Below are 20,084 nucleotides of genomic sequence, written 5' to 3'. Positions count from 1 at the left end.
AAAATGAATTAAGGGATGGAATAAGTTAGATGAAGGAATATGAAAGTGACAAATAGAGCAACTAAAATTGAATTATAGAATCTTAGCTTTAGAAAAGGCATTAGAAATCTAGTTCAAGCTCCCACCCAAAAGTATATTTGTGATGATATAGCACTCTTCTGGTGCTTGTTGGAAAGGAATAGGTCAAAAAGATGTTGCAGATACAAAAGTGACAACCTTAATGTAATAGATTGTGTAAAAGCTAGTGAAATCACACTCAGATAGAATGGGTGTCAGTCTCAAATTAACTTAGTTCTTAAGATGTACATTTATTCTATGTTTTATTGGACTTTTATTTATTTTGTAATATTCCCCAGTTATATCTTAATAGTATGGTTCTTCCCACACCTGGAAGTATTGAGGAAGGCATAATATGTTTAACATCTTTGGTTTAAGATATACAAGAGAATAGGATTTGGAGAAAGTATAGGGAAAGGGTCTCTCAACCAAGAAGACAGGATATAATTCATTTCAGTGAATTAATTAGGAACTAAGTATGTTAACTGATGTTTTTTAACTTGCTGAGTTTAACATTTTCAGTTTCAGGTGGAAAAGGACATCAAATAAAGGCAAACAGTAGAAAAAATAGAATTAGGGAATTAAGGAGAAGTCAGATCCAGATACATAGATTTTAGACTAATCTGTTAATGCATTGAAACTATTAATGGATCCTTAATTTTAGATGAGGAATTAAATTTAGAGGGAAATGAGCAAAATGACTCGTGAAAATACCAAGAAATAATATATAATTGTGGGTAGAATACCTGGCAAGGCAATGGAAACAGGGAGATAGGCCATTCATTGCAGAAGTTTGTCCTGCAGGGGAAAAATATAAAGCAGTTAACCCCTGGCAGGAAAAAAAAAATAGCACTCGAAGCTAAATCCCTACCCAAGACTACTCAAAATTTCTCTAAATAAACCTTCTCTGCACAGTCACTGGCATAGCTTCTCCTCTCTACCACTGTCAGGACTGAAAGGACTACCAAGTCCTTACCTGACTTCTGAGGACTCTTGCTTTTAGAGAGTTCTGACTCAGGCACAAATACAGATCTTTTATTATCTTTCATTTAAGATAAAAGTTGAGTTGCAAAGACAGCTGTACTAACAATTAAAGAGAAAGAATGAAATAAAGCACTTATCAATCGACTAGTTACAGAAGACAGAAATATTTACCTTAATTTAGTTATTGCAGGCTTTCCTATTGTGGGTCATTGCTCTTACAGGAGAATAAAATGGGACAGTAGTTTAAAAGATTAAGTATAAGCTCTACCTTCAGAAGAATCTATTTGCTTCTGACAAATGTAACTGTTTCATTCAAGATGAAATTAAGTAAAACCAGAACTCTACTTCAGTTTTGTTTTTAGAATGAGATTTAATTTTCTCATTTTGTGGCATATTTCTATGTAAAATTATTCTGTTTTTCTTTGTGTTCTAAATTATTACTGGTTCTTCTAATAAAGGTACCTTATAATAATGGATCTAATGGAGTAGTCTGTCTGTACTTTAAAACTTAAAAAACAATATTACATTGATGACTTGTCAGCATTTTAAAACATATTTCCAGTTGAAATATGGATTATGAATTCACTGGTTTTATTTGAAAAAATAGTAAATATTGCTTTGTAGAAAGTATCTTTTTGTCTGAATTGAAAGAATATTAAATACATTAGGCTGTTTACAAATGCTTAAGGATATATCTTTGAAAAAATAATGGCTATTCAAATAATTTCAAATAGAAAAAGTGAAAGGTGAAACTAATTTTATATTTGATTTCACAAATTCAATTAGTATGGCTCCTGATTGCTACATTCTTGCATCATCTTGGTGTTTTCTTGTTTTTTTTAAACTTTCTTTTAGGGAGCTGACTCTTTTTTGGAGTAAATTACAACAAAGAGTAGAACCATCTGTGCAAGTATATCTAGAGAGGTGTCGTCAGCTTTCTTTGTTAACTAAGACTGTCTATCACATTTTCTTCCTGATTAAAGTTATTAATTCAGAGGTAAGAATAATTAACTCTCTTTGAAATTACATAAATAATGTTTAATGGATGACTTTTTTAATTATTGGCACCTGTTTTTTGCTGTTAATACTTTTAAGGTACTTTGATTCTTGTGTCCTAAGCATCCTAATAAGGCTATTATTTGACACTTGAAATTTGGGAACACAAAGAAAAAATACTATGCTTTAACAAGAAGATCATATGTAAGCCATATTTGGTTACTTTTCTTATTGAGTGATCCCAGGCTTTTAAAAATAAAACAAAAGGAATAAGAAAGATTTTCATTTGAGAATATTCAGGGTGGAAATTTTCTAACTAAAAGTAATTAAATAATTTGAAGTTTGTTTAAAAGATTACCCAGTGTACAGATATTATAAAACCAATTTATTTTAGATTATTTTGTAGAATACTATTTTAATTAAGAATACAGTTGCTGTCATTCCCCCCCCCCCCAGTATAAGGAAACTATCTTCTAGAGATGCTGACATTGCATAGAATCAATGACTAGAATACAAGAAGATTGATGTTTGTAAATTGTATATGCTGTTTGTAATTTACCTGATAGGGGAAAATAACAAAATCAATCTCAAACCATTCAACTTCTCTACCATCACTACCACTCAAAAAAAAAAAAATTCTTGAACTCCATAATGCGAGAAGAGACCTTCATTTTTCAATTTTAATGTCATTTACATTCCTTTTTAAGAGGAGGGAGAATTAATATTTCTGTTTCCTTTAAATTATTATTATACAAGATAGAGATTTTTAATATATGGGACATCCTATATTATTCTTTAATTGATTCCCAATTTTTCCTCCATAAGATTTATGATATGATTTATAATATTCTTTCTTTTAGTTGGTTCAGTAACCAAAGTAAACTTATTCCTAAAACATTAATATGCTCTTTTAATTTATAATCCATTCCTAGCTTACAAAAGATTCAACTTAGAAATAGCGTATATAGTAAAAATAGGGGAAGAGCACTGGTTCAGCCACTCAAGTCATTTAACTATCTTTGCCCTTAAATTTCTTCATTCATATAATAACTGTTGGATGAGTGTTACCTAAGTACCTTTCTACTCTGATACTCTCTTACCCACAATTTACAAGTGACCCACATATAAAAACAGATCTTACTTCTATGTGCTCTTTCATTTACATTCTTTTCCTTTTCTTTCTCTACCAGAAAAAAAAATGAAAACAGTATAACTGGAGAATGATATTGATAATGAATCTAAATTAATGTATCAATATCATTCAAAGTCAGCAAAAGGAAGGAAAAAAGACAGATAGACTAAAAGATATCCAAAAGAAGTAAAATAGCTGAGAAAGAAATCCAGTTCCATGGTTTATCAATATCATATATCATCTGGACATTATTATTTTTATTATTAATTTGCTTTTTATTTGAAGAACCTCTAAATAGACTTGTTTTGTGAAATCTTTAAGAGACAACTTTGTCAAATTGCTTTTGTGCTAATAGTGGATATTTAGTGTTCAATTTTGTATATGTACAATTTTATTAGTCTTTCTAACTACTGAGATCAGTGGCAAACAATCATATCTATATTCCAAGATAAAGTTACTGAAATAAGATTATAGACTCATTTGAGGTTATATAGTACCTACTATGTGCTAGACATTTTGCTAATCATTTTATAGTTATCTCATTTATCTGCACAATCCTGTGAGATAAGTACTATTATTATCATCCCTATTTTGTAGTTGAGGAAACAGGCACCGTGTGGTCGATTTACCTAAGATCACATAGTAAGTTTCTGAGACCAGATTTAAATTCTAGACTTCCTGACTCTAGGTCCAATGTTTTGTTCTTCCCACTGAGCCATTGCGTATCTCACTGGGGGTGTGTGTGTGGGTGTGTGTGTGGGTGTGTTTATTCTTCTCTGCAGAGCAGGAAGGATGGGAAAAAGTCCCTACATGTCCAGCAATGCCCAAAGATCAGTTAGATTTGCAAAGATTGTCATTACCTCAAAGATAAACAATTATTAGATCAACTCTTCTATTGTTCCTTGAAGGACTGTTTATGAAGGGGGAAGGAATTTCCCTATTCTTCCATTCTGTAATTTTCTGGACCAAACATATGTCTCCTTGTCCCCCACTCTCCTTAACGTGTTGTCTTATCTGTTAGCATGTAACTTGCTGAAAGGTAGATCTTTGCTTTCTTAAGATGATTTTATAGTTTCAAAATTTAGGGGATAAAGTAGCATAAACCATGTTTCATGATCAATATCTTAGTCTGGATAGTAGGAGAAGGACTACACTTACAATCACAAAAGGAGGTAATGTGAAAAATGTATGGGAAGATAGAGGACTTGTATAGATTTGTATACCAACATTTAGTATAATATCATTTATATAAGCACTTAATAAATACTTTGATGCAATTCAACATATTTTTGTTGAATACCTGCTTTGTGCCAAGTATGTGATAGGTTCAAGTTTTACAAAGACAAAAATGAAAATCATACCTATCCTTTTGGAGCTTGCGTTCTTCTGGTATGGTTGAGGGGAAAATATGCAATAGGAGATTGGGAAATTTAAATAAAGGAACTCAGTTATCTTAGATAATTTATAAAAAGTATATGTAGAGAATATCTTAGAGATAATTAAATATAAGGAACAATAGTAACAGAAGAGACAAGAAAGGGAAATGTCAAGATTTATGTCATGCAGAAAAAAAGTACTGGCCGGATCCTGATGAGTCCCAAAGAATCTTCTCCCAACTATCTTATAGCCAGAGATTCTACATCTTATTGATTAGAAAATAGCCTAAGTTACACTGTCCAGTCTTCCATCTCTTCAGCTACCAAAATCTGCATTTTCTTTTTCAAACTTTGCTTATAGCTTCTCTATCTTTCTTTTGCCTCTGTGCTATACCGTCTTTTTTCTCCATTGTCTGCTTTTTTTTTCCTGTTGGTGTGCCTATATCCTTTTGCCCTGTTGTAATTAATTCCATGATTACCCCATATATTCTTTCCTCATCTGTCCTCCCATCTGCCTTGCTCCTTTTATGACTGTTTCTACTTTCCACTTGCCCTTGGATTAAGTTGACTTCAATTTCCTCAAACCAAATCTAAGAGTTTAAATTCATAACTTCTGCAAAAGATGTCTCTTTCTTCTCCCCATCTTCTCCTCTATTATCTCTGGTTTCAGATATAGTAATCATAACATAGCATTTTGTTTGTAAATTTCTATTATGTAGGTCATTAAGTGTTTATGTTTATTCCTTTGTTTTTCCAGACTGAAGGAGCTGGACTTGCTACCTGCATTGAACTCTGTGTGAAAGCTCTTCGATTGGATTCTGCTGAAAACACTGAAGTAAAAATATCTATTTGCAAAACCATTTCATGCTTGTTGCCTGAAGATCTGGAGGTCAAGCGTGCTTGTCAGTTGAGTGAATTTCTTCTAGAACCTACAGTGGATGCATACTATGCTGTTGAAATGTTGTACAACCAGCCTGACCAGAAATATGATGAAGAGAATCTTCCAATACCAAATTCATTGCGCTGTGAACTCTTACTTGTGTTAAAAACACAGTGGCCCTTTGATCCAGAGTTTTGGGACTGGAAAACTTTAAAACGACAGTGTCTTGCTTTAATGGGAGAGGAGGCATCTATTGTGTCTTCAATAGATGAACTAAATGACAGTGAAGTGTATGAAAAGGTAGAAGACTACCAAGGAGAAAGGAAAGAAACTTCCATGAATGGACTTTCTGGCTGTTTTGATGAAGCTACAAGCCTTCTTAAAGGCATACATGATGAAAAAGAAAAGAAGAAGGAAATTAAAAAATTAAGAGAAAGAGGATTTATATCAGCTAGGTTTAGAAATTGGCAAGCCTATATGCAGTATTGTGTTCTATGTGACAAAGAGTTCCTTGGTCATAGAATAGTAAGACATGCACAGAAGCATTATAAAGATGGGGTTTACAGTTGCCCTATCTGTGCAAAAAACTTTAATTCTAAAGAAACTTTTGTTCCTCATGTGACTTTGCATGTCAAACAGTCTAGTAAAGAGAGACTGGCTGCTATGAAACCATTGAGGAGATTAGGAAGACCACCTAAAGTACCAGCCACCAATCAGAATCAAAAGACTGTTACTATAACCAAACAAGAGCAGCGACCCATAAAGAAGAACAGCCTTTATTCTGCTGATTTCATTCTGTTCAATGACAATGATGGCTCAGATGATGAAAATGATGACAAAGATAAATCTTATGAACCTGATGCAATTCCCATTCAAAAGCCAATACCTGTTAATGAATTCACTTGCCCTGTAGCTTTCTGTAAGAAGGGTTTTAAATACTTCAAAAATTTAATTGCTCATGTCAAGGCTCACAAAGACAATGAAGAAGCTAAACGTTTTCTTGAAATGCAAAGCAAAAAAGTTATTTGCCAGTATTGTCGGAGGCATTTTGTGAGTGTTACTCACCTCAATGATCATTTACAAATGCACTGTGGCAGTAAACCTTATATATGTATACAAATAAAATGTAAAGCAGGTTTTAACAGTTATGCAGAGCTTTTAACACACAGAAAAGAACACCAAGTCTTTAGAGCAAAATGTATGTTTCCTAAGTGTGGAAGAATATTTTCAGAAGCTTATCTACTTTATGATCATGAAGCACAGCACTATAATACCTATACCTGCAAATTCACAAGTTGTGGGAAAGTTTATCGTTCTCAGACTGAGCTAGAAAAGCATTTGGATGATCACAATACTGAAAAAGTGCTGCCTCCTGAAAGCCAAAATAGTACAGCTGATGAGTCAGTTCAGCTTTCAAAAATGAATGAAAACACAGATGAAAATATAAAAAATGAGAAATCTGTGCTTCCTTTAGAAAATAACACTAGTAACAACTTAGCAATAGATGGAAACAGTGCTTGGGATCAGAACAAAACCGAATCAATTGTGACCGAGCAAGCCAAAATTTCTCCCACTGAGCTTGGGCAAGTTGAAACACTGCTGTCTGATGGTTCAGAAAACCCCACCATCCCTTTTCTTTCAACAAATGAAGCAACTACATTAACCGATAGCATTAAAGTATCCCTCGGCCAAGGACTCCAGGATAATACTGTGAAGCAAGAAAAGTTGGCTGCGACAGGCTGTATGATGAACGTTAATAAATCTGTGGGTACACAATTATGTACAAATGTTAAAGATGCTTGTAATGATTCTTGTCTTCCAGGTTTGCAGGAAAAAAAAGAGAATAATAATTGCTTGAGTCAGGGTCAACATGTTCAGAATATTTCAACAACTCCAGATACCCTTAAAATAGGTGATCTTGCACCTCAAAATTTAGAAAGACAAGTTAACAATCTGATGTCCTTTACCTTACAAAATCAGGCAGTATTTCAAAACAATTTACCTATTTCCAAACTTGAATTTGAAGGTAATGCTAAAACTACATCTAATCTTTATAATTTACCACTTAAGACATTAGAAGGTATGACATTTGTTCCACAGCAGCCAAATCTGAGTAGTACTTTAGTGACTCCACCTGTTCCCCCCCCTGGTCCCCCTCCTGTTCCTCCCCCTGGTCCCCCACCTGGTCCCCCACCTGTTCCCCCATCTGTTCCACCACCTGTTCCTCCACCTGTTCCTCCACCTGTTCCCCAACCTGTTCCCCAACCTGTTCCTCCACCTGCTCCAGTTCAGAAATTCTGCTGTCAGGTTGAAGGATGTACTCGATCTTACAATTCTTCACAAAGTATTGGGAAACACATGAAAACAGCGCATCCTGACCAGTATGCTGCCTTTAAAATGCAGCGTAAAAGCAAAGGAAGACAGAGATCCAGCAACGTAAATATGCCAAATGATGGGAAGTGCGTATATTTTTTGCCATCACAGGTGAACAGTTCCACCAATTCTGTTTTTACACCCCAGAACAAAACCAGTGTGAAACCTGCTTGTTCAACTCAATTGCCACATGTTTCAACTCCTCTTTTTCCAACTCATCTAGAAAATTTATCAAACCCAATGTTGCCCTCAATGGAAAGTGTCATAAATGCAAATATGCCTTCTCTTGTTAAAAGTGAGCCAGGTGTCGTGTTATGTTCCCCAATGGAAAATTTGTCAAGTGCAGCATTGCCATCACAATTGGAAGATATAGCAAAAACAGTTTTGCCATTGAATATTGACAGTGGTTCAGATCCTTTCCTTCCTTTGCCTGCAGAAAGTAGTTCAATATCTCTCTTTCCTTCACCAGCAGATAATGGGACTAATTCAGTCTTTTCTCAATTGGAAAACAATACAAATCACTTCTCACAAATTGAAGGAAATACTAATTCTGCCTATATAAAAGAAGAAAATGCTCAAAATAGAGTTTTTCCTTCCGAAGTAAACACTACAAATAGCTTCAGTGCCACTGTGACCCCTCAACATCCAGCACCAGAAAAAAGTAAAAAAGACCGTGGACGGGGCCCAAATGGTAAAGAAAGAAAACCAAAACATAATAAAAGAGCTAAGTGGCCAGCAATAATTAGAGATGGTAAATTTATCTGTAGCAGGTGTTATAGGGTTTTTACTAATCCCAGATCTTTGGGTGGACATTTATCTAAACGGTCCTATTGTAAGCCATTGGAAGGATCAGAAATTTCTCAAGAAGCTTTGCAGAGTAACAGTCAGCAGCCTTCTCTTCTTGCCAACATGATACTCTCTACAAATGCAATAAATGTCCAACAACCACAACAACCTACCTTCAATTCAGAAACATGTTTTAAAGATCCATCATTTCTTCAGCTGCTTACATCTGAAAATAGATCATCAACATTTTTACAAAATACATTTCCTCGTTCTGGTGTGGCTAATTTTAATACCACTGTGAATGAGGAAGGAAGTGAAATTATTAAACAAGCCTTGGAGACTGCTGGCATTACCAGTACCTTCGAGAATTCAGAGATTCTTTCACATATGGTTCCAGCAACTTGTGTCACTGATACAACTCAAGTAAATGCAGCAGTTATACCCAATCCCGATGTTTCTCCTTTATTGCAGACTGTCTGTCACCCAAATACTCTGCTAACAGACCAAAACAGGACACTAAGCACTAAAACTCCTTCTATAGATGACTGCAACAACTTACCAGTATTTCCATCAGATGAATTACTACTGAAGACGGTTGAAAATGGGTTATGCTCTGGTTCATTTCCCAGTTCTGTTGGATCTTCACAAAATTTTACCACTAATACTTCTCGTGCTTCAGTGATAAGTAGTCCCCAGAATGCAAGAACCAGTCATTTAAATAAAAAGGGAAACTGTGCTTCTAAGAGAAAGAGGAAAGCTGCTCCACCATTACTTGAGAATAGTCCTCAAAACTTAGTAGCAAATGATCTAACAGCAATGGGACTATTAGCAAAGAGCATCGAAGAAAATGCACAGATGCCAACTGATAATCTCCAGTCTCAGTCATTAGTGGAAAATCTCACACAGAAGTTAAATAACGTTGACAATCAATTGTTTATGGCCAGTATCAAAGAAAACTTCAAAACAAATCTTGAGAACCATGCTGCATTAACTCCTTTAACAATAAAAACTGAAAATGGAGATTCCCAAATGATGGCTATGAATTCATGCACTGCCTCAGTAAATTCTGACTTGCAAATTTCTGAAGACAGTGTTATACAGAACTTTGAAAAGACTCTTGAAATTATTAAAACTGCTATGAGTTCTCAAATACTCGAAGTTAAAAATGAAATCCAAGATGTTATTGGAGCATCACAAAATTCACAGATCACTTATAGCACTCAGATCCCTTCTTCAGTAAATGTAATGCAGAATTCTAAAATGCCTGATATGTCTCAGTTTTCATTGCACAGAGATGTGACTACTACAAATGACAACTCTCCTAAGCCTGAAATGCCTCTTAAGGATGATTTTCAAGTATTAGAGATTTTGGAAGGCTTACAGAAATTAAAGTTAGAAAATGACATATCTGTTCCTCTTTCTGATAAGGTTCCCCCATGTCTACCAGTAAATACATCTGCTGCTTTGACTTCTACACCTGTTAAAGCAACCTCAAATACTGTAGTCATTCAGCAAACTTCTGAAATGGGAAACAACATTCAATTTAGTGATAAAGTTAATAAACCTTTTGTATGCCAAGACCCAGGCTGTAGCTACAGTGCTATGACAAAGGATGCCTTATTTAAACATTATGGTAAAATTCATCACTATACTGCAGAGATGGTTATGGAAATAAAGAAACATCAACTCAAGTATGCTCCATTCAAATGTGTAGTAACTACCTGTCCAAAAACATTTACAAGAAATTCTAATCTCCGAGCACATTGTCAATTGGTACATCACTTCACAACAGAAGAAATGGTCAAATTAAAAATTAAAAGACCTTATGGAAAAAAATCTCAAAATGAAAACGTAACAGCAGCCCCACAAGTTGTGGAAATAAAAAAGCAAACCACTTTAACAGTGGAAAGTAAAAGTGAAGTACAGCCTCCAATAGAAGTTGAGACACAGAAAGAAATTGCCATAAATAATGTGGCAATGCCTGCAGAAGCACATCTTATAGAAAAAAAAATTCCTGAAAAAACAGAAATTTCTCTGCCAACAAATACAGCTGCTCCAGAGCAGTGTGACTCACATTCTTGCAATAACATACAGACAAAAGGACGAAAAAATAGGAGGCATAAAAAAGAAAAGGAGGAGATAAAGCGCAAGAAACCAGAAACACAGTCCCCTGAGGTGCCAACAAGATACAGTCCCTATAGACCATATAGGTGTGTTCATCAGGGTTGTTTTGCAGCTTTTACAATACAGCAAAACTTGATTCTTCATTACCAGGCTGTGCATAAATCAGATCTACCAGTATTCCCTGTGGAGATTGAAGAAGAAAGTGAGGCTTGTAAAGAAAGTGAAGAAACTGAAACTAAGCATACTGTGAAAGAGTTTCGATGTCAGGTGAGTGACTGCTCTCGAATTTTTCAAGAGATTACTAGTTTGATACAGCACTACATGAAACTTCATGAGATGACTGCTGAAGAAATTGGAAGTATGCCTTCCTCTGTAGATTGTGGAAGATTTCCTTGTGATCAGTCCCATTGTAAATCTTCATTTACTACATGTTTAAACTATGTTCTTCATCTTGAAATGGATCATGGAATCAAGTTCAGACCCAAAAAAATGGAGGATGATGGTATATACAAATGTGACTGTGAAGGTTGTGACCGCATTTATGCAACTAGATCTAATCTGCTACGACACATTTTTAATAAGCATAATGACAAACATAAAGCTCACTTAATTAGACCAAGAAGACTTACACCTGGTCAGGAAAACATATCAAGTAAAGCAAATATGGAGAAGTCAAGACCTAAACATCGAGGAGTAAAGCATAACAGGTCTGGGAAAGAGGGAAGCAAATCTAAAAGCAAACGAAAGAAAAATGTTATTTCAGAAAATAAAAATTCAAAAACTGAGCAGGTTGAAGAAAATAAACCTTATTCATTGAAACGTGGAAAGCATGTGTATTCTATAAAATCCAGAAACGATGCTTTATCAGAGTGTACAAGCAGATTTGTCACACAATATCCATGTATGATAAAAGGATGTACATCAGTTGTGACAAGTGAGAACAATATAATTAGACATTATAAATGCCACAAGTTATCAAAATCATTTACTTCACAACATCGTGATCTTCTCATTGTCTTCAAACAATGTTGTCCCTCCCAAGTAAAAGATACTTCTGAACAAGAAGTTGATAAAAAAAGTGATATGAAAGAATCTGATGCAAGTATATCAGAGAGCAGTAATGACTCAAGTACAACCACAGTTCCACAAAGTGAGGTTGAAAAAGATGAAATGGATGAACTAACAGAATTGTTTATTACAAAACTGATTAATGAAGACAGCACAACTGTAGAGAACCAAGAAGATAACTCAGCTCCATGTGTAAATAATGACATTCAGGAAAATACCACCTGCCAATCTGAAAAACAACAGTCAAATAACTTAAAGAGAGCAAATAAAGAAAAAACAGTCTCACAAAACAAAAAGAAAAAAGTCGAAAAATCTGAAGAAATTTTGGCTGTTGAAGTAAGTAGCATGCATAAAGAAGAAGAAACAGCAGTTGCAATTCAGACCACAGAAGAACAGCCTACAACTTTTGACTGGAGTTCATTTAAACCAATGGGATTTGAAGTATCATTTCTCAAGTTTCTTGAGGAATCTGCAGTGAAGCAAAAGAAAAATACTGACAAGGATCATCAAAATCATAATGGAGCTAAAAAAGGCTCTCACTCAAACACAAAAAAATCCACTGACAAGACTTCTTTGGCAAGTGGTGATCACATATGGACATGTTCTGAAAGTGAGACTTTTGTCCAGTTTGCCAATCCATCACAACTTCAGTGCAGTGAAAATGTAAAAATTGTTTTAGACAAGACTCTTAAAGATTGCACTGAGCTTGTGTTAAAGCAGCTTCAGGAAATGAAACCCACTGTCAGTCTGAAAAAACTTGAAGTACATTCAAATGATACAGATGTTTCAGTCACAAAAGAAATAAGTAGGGGTAATGACAATGGAGAATTGCAGTAGTAATAACTACTATGTGCTGAATACAACATACATAATTTTATTTTGAATAGGAAGCCATCAAGCATGCTAGTAATTGTGAAGTTTTTTTAGTTTTTTGTTGTTTGTTGTTGTTGTTATTGTCGTTGTCGTCGTTGTTGATATTGATGTGAATTAACCTGGAAAAAAAAATCATGACATTAGTCATGTAAAATTCTTTGGTTTTATCCCTATGGGACTTGAGGAACATAATCATTGCTTCAGTTTTTGTAAATAGTTGAGCTAAACTTCAAATTTCTATCAAAACAAAACAAAGCTGTCCTTTCCATGAATTAAATCTTTGTGAATTGTCTGTGATTGGTATCTTTCACCAGGTCACTGCTCATGTATAACAGTACTCTTTATTTGTAGATACCTTTTTTGTATATATTTATTATTGTAAATCATTTGCTGCCACCAGCAGTCTGTAAGTCTAAACTATTAAATGACACATTTATATTCGGAATTTTAATTTGTAACTAAGTGATCAAGTTTTTAAAATTGTCTTTGATTGTTTTAAATTAAGAACTTTTTGAACAGAAGCTAAAAAATCTGCCATATCCAGTTTATTTTGCATATAGCATTTATTCACCAGAGAAATTTGATGAAATCACATTTCATTGGGTAAACACATTATATTGGAAACACTCATATTTGTAAATTTACCATCCACTATCTTATTGGATGGATGACATTCATGTGTAGTTAATTCAAATTCTTTTAAAGGTTTCTTAAAGCTACACTTTTTTTTTCTCAGTGCTTCTATTTGGACGTTAGAGTTAAATACAATGGAAATGTGAATAAAGAATTTACATCAGAGATTTTTAAACAATTAGTATTAAAAGATCCATTGTGAATGTGATAGAAAATTTAGTAGTGTGGAGCAGTGTATATATATATATGAGGTGGTAAATTGTGAAGTAGCCCAGTATTGCCTTAAATAAAATCACATTTCATTTCTTGTTTTATACATGTTATCTTATAAAGGTTTTTTTTTTTAATTTTCTGAATTTACAAATTGGTGTATAGCTTTAAAATTTATAATCTCCTGTGGGAAGATATTTTTCAGACATTTTTATATACCTTAAAATAGGTAAAATAAAAATAAATCCATCTTGAATCTGTAAAATGTTAAGAGTCCTAACATTTAAAATACTGTTTAAAAAAATTTCCTGTAACAGAAATAGAATGCTGTGATTTTACAGTTTAAATTCTTACATTCTATGATCTGTCTATTTTTCTACCATATTCACAGGGTTTTTTTTCTTCTTTTAGAGTAGACCTCAAAAGCAGTATTAATTATAACTTTTGGTTTTAATGAATAACAATATTCATTTACCATTTAACTTAGCTTTACATTATGTTCACTGGTATTAAGTTTTAAAATAATTTGTACCCTACAGGTACAAGATAAAAATGATTTTTAAATATTTTATTGATTTCACTTTTGCTCTAAAGTCAACTGTGATTTTTTAAAAAACTTTATTTTCTTGTAAAGCCAATTTCCATTTGAAATTGCACTTCTCTTTGTCATAAATAAGATTGATTTTTGTTAGACTGTCTTATGACAGACTAAATAATCATATCATTAGCTAGGATACTCTTGATGATGTAAAGGTATCATCCTTTTTGTATCATAACATTCACAAACAAAAAGCACATTAAACATCAACTAGATAGTATTCTGAGCAATCATGATCAACCAGTGAATAGTTTTCTTTTTAAAACTTTTAAAGGACATTTTATCTTTAAAGTACTGTTTTATTTTTATGAAACTGTGGGACATATTGAACAGTTCATTTGTCTCCTTTTAAGTTCATTTCTGGAATGCATAAAATGTGATGAATTAAAATTCTTACATGTTGGTAAAGTTATTTATTAAATCATAATTTTTCTTTTATGAATGATTAAAACATGGTGTGTTTTAGATTAGCAATAGTTTTAGGTAGCTTTGAATAATTTTAATATTAAAGTTTTGTTAACTGGATTTTTTCATACAGTTTTCTTAGAAGTTTGCCAAGTCTTTGACAACAGGAAATTCTGTCTAACTGGCTCTATATAGTGCCTAGCACAACATCATGTGCAAGTAAGTGCTTAATAAATTATTTTTTATATATATACCATGGTGATGGCCCTAAATTATATAGTTAAGGTACCTAAGTTCTTCCCCCCCCCCCACCATAAAATTAAGTTAGGAAAATTGACTAAAATTGCTATTAGTTATAAAGCTGTATATGCTACATACTTATATAAGAGTCTAATGCCAATTATTAAATGTAATAGATTGAGACAATAGTCTAAAATATAATTGGGGGATCAAAATCTGTTTCTTAGTAAAAGATACTTTCTCATGCGTATTCTAAATGTTATTTTACTAAATCTTAGTTTTTTCCAAATATAATGATCTTGGAAATATATAAATGGGAAATCATGTCATTCATCACCAGTACGCATTGTCATAAGTTTTGGTAATTTTAAGCAATATTTTCATAGCATTAAACCTTGTTATTTTAAAATACAAGGGACAGAATAAAATAGACTTGGAATATCAACACTTGGATTATCCTAAATTTTTATTAGAGGAATAGGGTATCCAATCTCATCGGGGAAATAGCAACAAATTTCAGTTATGCCCTTTGCATAGGGGCTTACTCTCCCAGTTTATGGACAGTTTTTAAAATAAGCACTGTTTATATAAAAAGGAAAAGAATTTAGTTGAGAAAAGTGAAATGTGACTGATGAGCTAGTTTTTTTGCACGGAATATCAAACTTTTTCTAAGCAGAATGTTCTCATTTAACTATCAGTGCCATATTGAATTACTCATTATATCTGTTAGAGAAAATCACTTTAAAATTATATCATTAGTTGTCAGGTCAACTTATTAGTTTCCTAGGATTTGAATTGTGTCTTTTGAGTTATGTTGGTTTTTACCAATTCTTACCTTGTAGCCTAAGCCTTTCAGTTTTTTCCTTTTAAAAATCTACTCAGTAAAAAATTTAATTTAATAATTGTGAATACATTTTGACATTTATAAGTAATATTATAAAATAGGAAAGGATCTTTAAAAAGGAACAACTAAAGGATTGCAGTTTCTCTAGATTGCATGTTTTTACCTCACTTGTGTACTTGCTTTAAGGATTGTTCTTTCTCTCTGTCAGGGAAGACATTCATATTTTTATTTACTAATGTCTTACTAGGCTAAAACCCTAAGAAAATTCTGATTTAAATAATCCCTTTAACAACATTTGAATTACCACCACAAAGTTCAAGAAAGCAGGAGGGATTCAGAATGACAGGATTTTTAAATATGTAGGTACTGTAGAATTTACTATAAAGAAATTATTTGTAAAATTTTTTAGGGAGAAAATATAGAGGTTATGAAATATTAAAATTCTATATATAGATTTTTTGCTTTCAGTGGATTGTACATCTACCCCACCCACAAATTCTCAGATAATTTAAAGATAGATATGGAAACCGCAAAGGCTCTTTAGAAACTACAAAGAAGGGTATAAATTTCTTTATACTTTCTCTATAATGATTAGTTCTGAACACAACATAGTCACATATTTTTACTGATGCTTTCACTGTAAAAAAAAAAATTTGGGGGGGGGAAGAGTGGAGGAGGGAGGTACAAATTGATATTAAGTAAACCTTCATACCCTTGTCCAGTTTGCCCTTGACAACCTTCATTAATCTTTAAGGGCTTCACTCCTTTATTATTAAAGAAAAGTGACAAGCCTAAGTGGATTTGCTTTAAAAAAAAAAAAATTTTTTTTCCTCAACTCATTCTTTGCATTCCTGAAAGTCCTACAAAGGACAAAAATTCTTCAAGGATGCTGTGATATTTGCTGGCTACATGTGTTAGTTATGAAGAAAGTTCAGGGAGGAGTTGGCTTACAAATGCTGGTAATTTAATGTATATGTTTAGGATTTGCTTTTACTTTTGAGTTTCAGACTTAGAATTTAATTATCCTAATTCTAAGGGAGAAAGCACCAGGCAGATATAACCAAACTCAGTGCCTGGTTCTTCACAGAACTGGAAATGGATTTGGGGAATCTTAACATCCTCAGCCACAGAAAAATAGGAAAGAAACATGAGAAACAGGAATGATTAAGAATTATTTCTTTATTCCCTCTCCACAGTCTATGACAAGCAAATGAATGCTCCTCTGACCTTGTGTTTTTAATAACAACTTATATTTTCCAGACCAGACTTATAACATTACATAGAGACTCACCACAGAACCTGAAAAGTAGGTTAGTTGAACAGATGTTACATCCATTTCAAAGATGATGGATATTGATTGATCATATGACTTGCCAAGGAACAGTCATATGGCAAGCCAGTGAAATAGGAAAATAAAATCATATCTCTTGACAGTATTTTCATATATTCTGCTGTTCTCTGATATGAATTGTTGACAGCAGAAAAGTAGAGACTTATGTAGAGAAAATTTCTACATTTTTCATCTCAGGTATAACCATGGGAATGGGGGGGTGGGAAGCCATTAAATGCATGCATAAATGCAATATACCTCGTTTGACCTAAATTCTTAACATGAAATAATACTGAATTAGCAAAATAACCCATATGCAATTCTGGATCGAAGACAACAAAGCAGTATGTAATTATAGAGTGGGTTTTTTAATAATGTGATTAATTTCTCATAATAAAATGAGAAAACTGCCAATTTTGGTACCTTCCTACTGCCCCCACAAAGTAAAAGAACAGGTGACCTGAGCCCAATTTCCCATTAGTGAAAACAGACAAGCCCAAAGTAAGGGAGGACAAAGCTACTTCCCAACTCGAAGTGAAGCAAAGCACCAGTAACAGCCGTCACTGTGTTTTGAATGGCTGTTGTGTAAGAATTTCAAATAAAAAATGTATAGTTTTGATAGAATACTGTGTGTGTGTGATTATGGGTCTTTGGAGTTTTTTGTTAATGTGGTTTCTGTATTTTTCTTGTATAATGTCAGCGTAACCCACTGCCATTGAAAGAAAGCAGAGGTTATTGGAAGCAGATAATCTGTTAGGATTTGTAAAGCCCATGAACTACCTGGTACTTCAGGTCAAATTATTGCCACTCTCTTTTAACTGGTATGTTAATATTATCTATTAAAATCTGTCCTGATCCTAATCCTGTTTATCTGTTGAGGTGATGATGTCAATACTGTATTATCCTGTTTAATTTTTATTCTTAATGGGTTATGGCAAGTACTTTATCAATTATCCTTAAATCTTTGTTTTGCATGGTTCAGGAATTCACTATAACTGGAAGGCAAAGAAGAGGAGTTGGATTCCTAGGAAAGGATTAGGAAACTAGATTAGAGTCAACATCTCTGTCCTAGTCTGGACATATATTTGCTTTCAGGTTTATAACTTGACCAGTGTACATTCAGAGTACCAACCTAAATGCTTGCTGGATTCAGGTAACAAATCCAAAATACTGTTTTAAAAATATTTGCATTATAATCAGACCTGAGTGATTTGCCAGTTGATTTTGCTGAACTGCTGTTTTCTTTAGCATAAAGGTGTGACTCATTTGCTAGGAGAGAATAGAAGAATCTTGAGAAATGGTGACATGCAAATAAAAATTATCAATAAAATATTTTAAGAATTTTAGTGTGATGAGGTAGAGAATTGTCAGATTTTGAATACAACTTTGCTATTTATTAGATGTGTGATGACAAGGTCACTTAACTATTTTATACTTCATTTCTTTATAAAATGAGAAGCAAATAAGCTGATGATTTCTAAAATCTCTTCTAATTCTTGGTCAAGATACTTCTGTACTTTAATACAATATTTAGAACAATGATAGACTAGCTAGATAGATAAAGAACATAGTGAAGCCTGGAAAGGGCTGCACGAGGACACCTGGGAAGCTAAAAAAACCAAATTGAATTTGGAACAAAACCAGGTCCCAAGTTTTGATTTTTTTTTGCCTGCAGTCATATTTTTACTAGACTTACATGTGATTTGTCCCCTTTCCCTCCCAAAAAGGAAATAAAGTTCCTTTTTAAACTGCAATCACTAAACATTAAGTGCCTATTTTGTCCCTCCTCCCCCTCCCCCCAAAAAATATTAACTGAAGATACAAAAGCCAATAGAATACCAAAAAAAAGTCCTTGCCTTCAAGGAATTTACAATCTAATGGAAGAGACGACATCCAATTAAATAAAGTAAACTATTTACAGGTATAAACTATATAACAGTGGAAAGGCACTAGAATTAAGAGGGGTTAGGAAAACTTTCCTATAAAAGGTGAGATTTTAGTTGGGACTTAAAGGAAGTCAGAGCAGAGGAGAGAAGCATTAGGGTCTTAGCAAATAATATGGAATATTAGAAATGGAATGAACCATAGAATTATCTAATCTGATTCCCCCTTTTATAAATTAAGGAAAAAGACCAAAAGTGAACAAAATTTTTTAAAAAATGGCCAAGTAGAACTGAACTCAGGACTTTTATAACTCCTTGTTAGAATTGTAGCTCTTTCATTTTCTATTGATTGGTCTTTATTGATAAAAAGTCAGTTTTTGGGGGGAACCAACCTGTATGCTGAATTGATTTGATAAATTTTTTGTTGTGGTGGTGCTTACTGGAATGTGGCCACTAGGTGGCAAAATAATATTGAAAATAACACTCATTTAAATTGAACTGAGCTTATTTAATTACAGAGATTTTCACAAATCCCTGGTTCAGGGAATATGCACAATTCATTTTTAAATTTTTAGAATAACATAAGAGGCAAGAAGACAGTAAACAATTGAAACATTACCTTTGTGACCTGGGCCAGTGTTAAACCCAGTACCCTAAGCAGCTCTCAGATTATAAATTGCAACAAAGGTACCAGCTTGATTTGTTTTTTTTTCCTCACCTGGACTTACCTAAATGAGTGAGATCATAGGTCCAGTCTGTTCTTTTTGGAATAAATTTGAACACATGTTTAGTTTCAAGTAAATTGAAGTCCACCAGTTTTTGGTCTGTTTAAGGATGTAAAAACCAGTAATAAGTATATATAATAGAGGAGTGGCATTTTATATAGGGCATGTAGTAGTCAGTTTGTGTCTTAATCTACTGAGTAGGCCCCTTACCTTCACAGGATTGAAAGCTGAACAGAATCTAGTTTCTCATTCTGGAAAGGCAGATAAAGACTTTGCACTCATAATGTAAAGCCACATAGGTAGTAAAGAGTTGGAATTTGAACCCAAATCCCCAGTTCTCCAAATTCAATCATCTTACTACTACTTTGCCATGCAGCTTTCCTATAGATTTGACCCAATATTAATTTCTGCCCTTTGGAACCATGCAGAAAAGTTTACATAATGATGTTGTATTAAGTGTTCTCTAACATACATATTCAGGAGAGAAAGAAGAAATCACTTCATATAACTTATTAATAGAGTCAAGTATTTATTAAGCACATAGTGTGTTCCCAGGCATTGCTAAGC

General features: G+C 33.4%; 1 protein-coding gene across 2 annotated transcripts in view; it reads left to right on the top strand.

The window, feature by feature from the left end:
- Nucleotides 1-12,738, top strand: part of ZNF292 (zinc finger protein 292) — an 85,535-nt gene extending 72,797 nt beyond the window's left edge. The window contains exons 7-9 of one of the 2 annotated variants that reach the window (XM_074310341.1): nt 1,392-1,465; nt 1,828-2,038; nt 5,303-12,738. In XM_074310341.1, coding sequence (XP_074166442.1) covers nt 1,829-2,038; nt 5,303-12,613 — 7,521 coding nt within the window. In that variant the 5' untranslated portion in view covers nt 1,392-1,465; nt 1,828 and the 3' untranslated portion in view covers nt 12,614-12,738. The remainder of the gene's footprint in view (nt 1-1,391; nt 1,466-1,827; nt 2,039-5,302) is intronic. The other variant, XM_074310340.1, reaches the window with a different exon arrangement.
- Nucleotides 12,739-20,084: the final 7,346 nt, after the last annotated feature.

This window comes from Sminthopsis crassicaudata, chromosome 4 (genome assembly GCF_048593235.1).
Source record: "Sminthopsis crassicaudata isolate SCR6 chromosome 4, ASM4859323v1, whole genome shotgun sequence".
NCBI lineage: Eukaryota > Metazoa > Chordata > Mammalia > Dasyuromorphia > Dasyuridae > Sminthopsis > Sminthopsis crassicaudata.
This window is presented reverse-complemented; position numbering and strand designations above follow the sequence as displayed.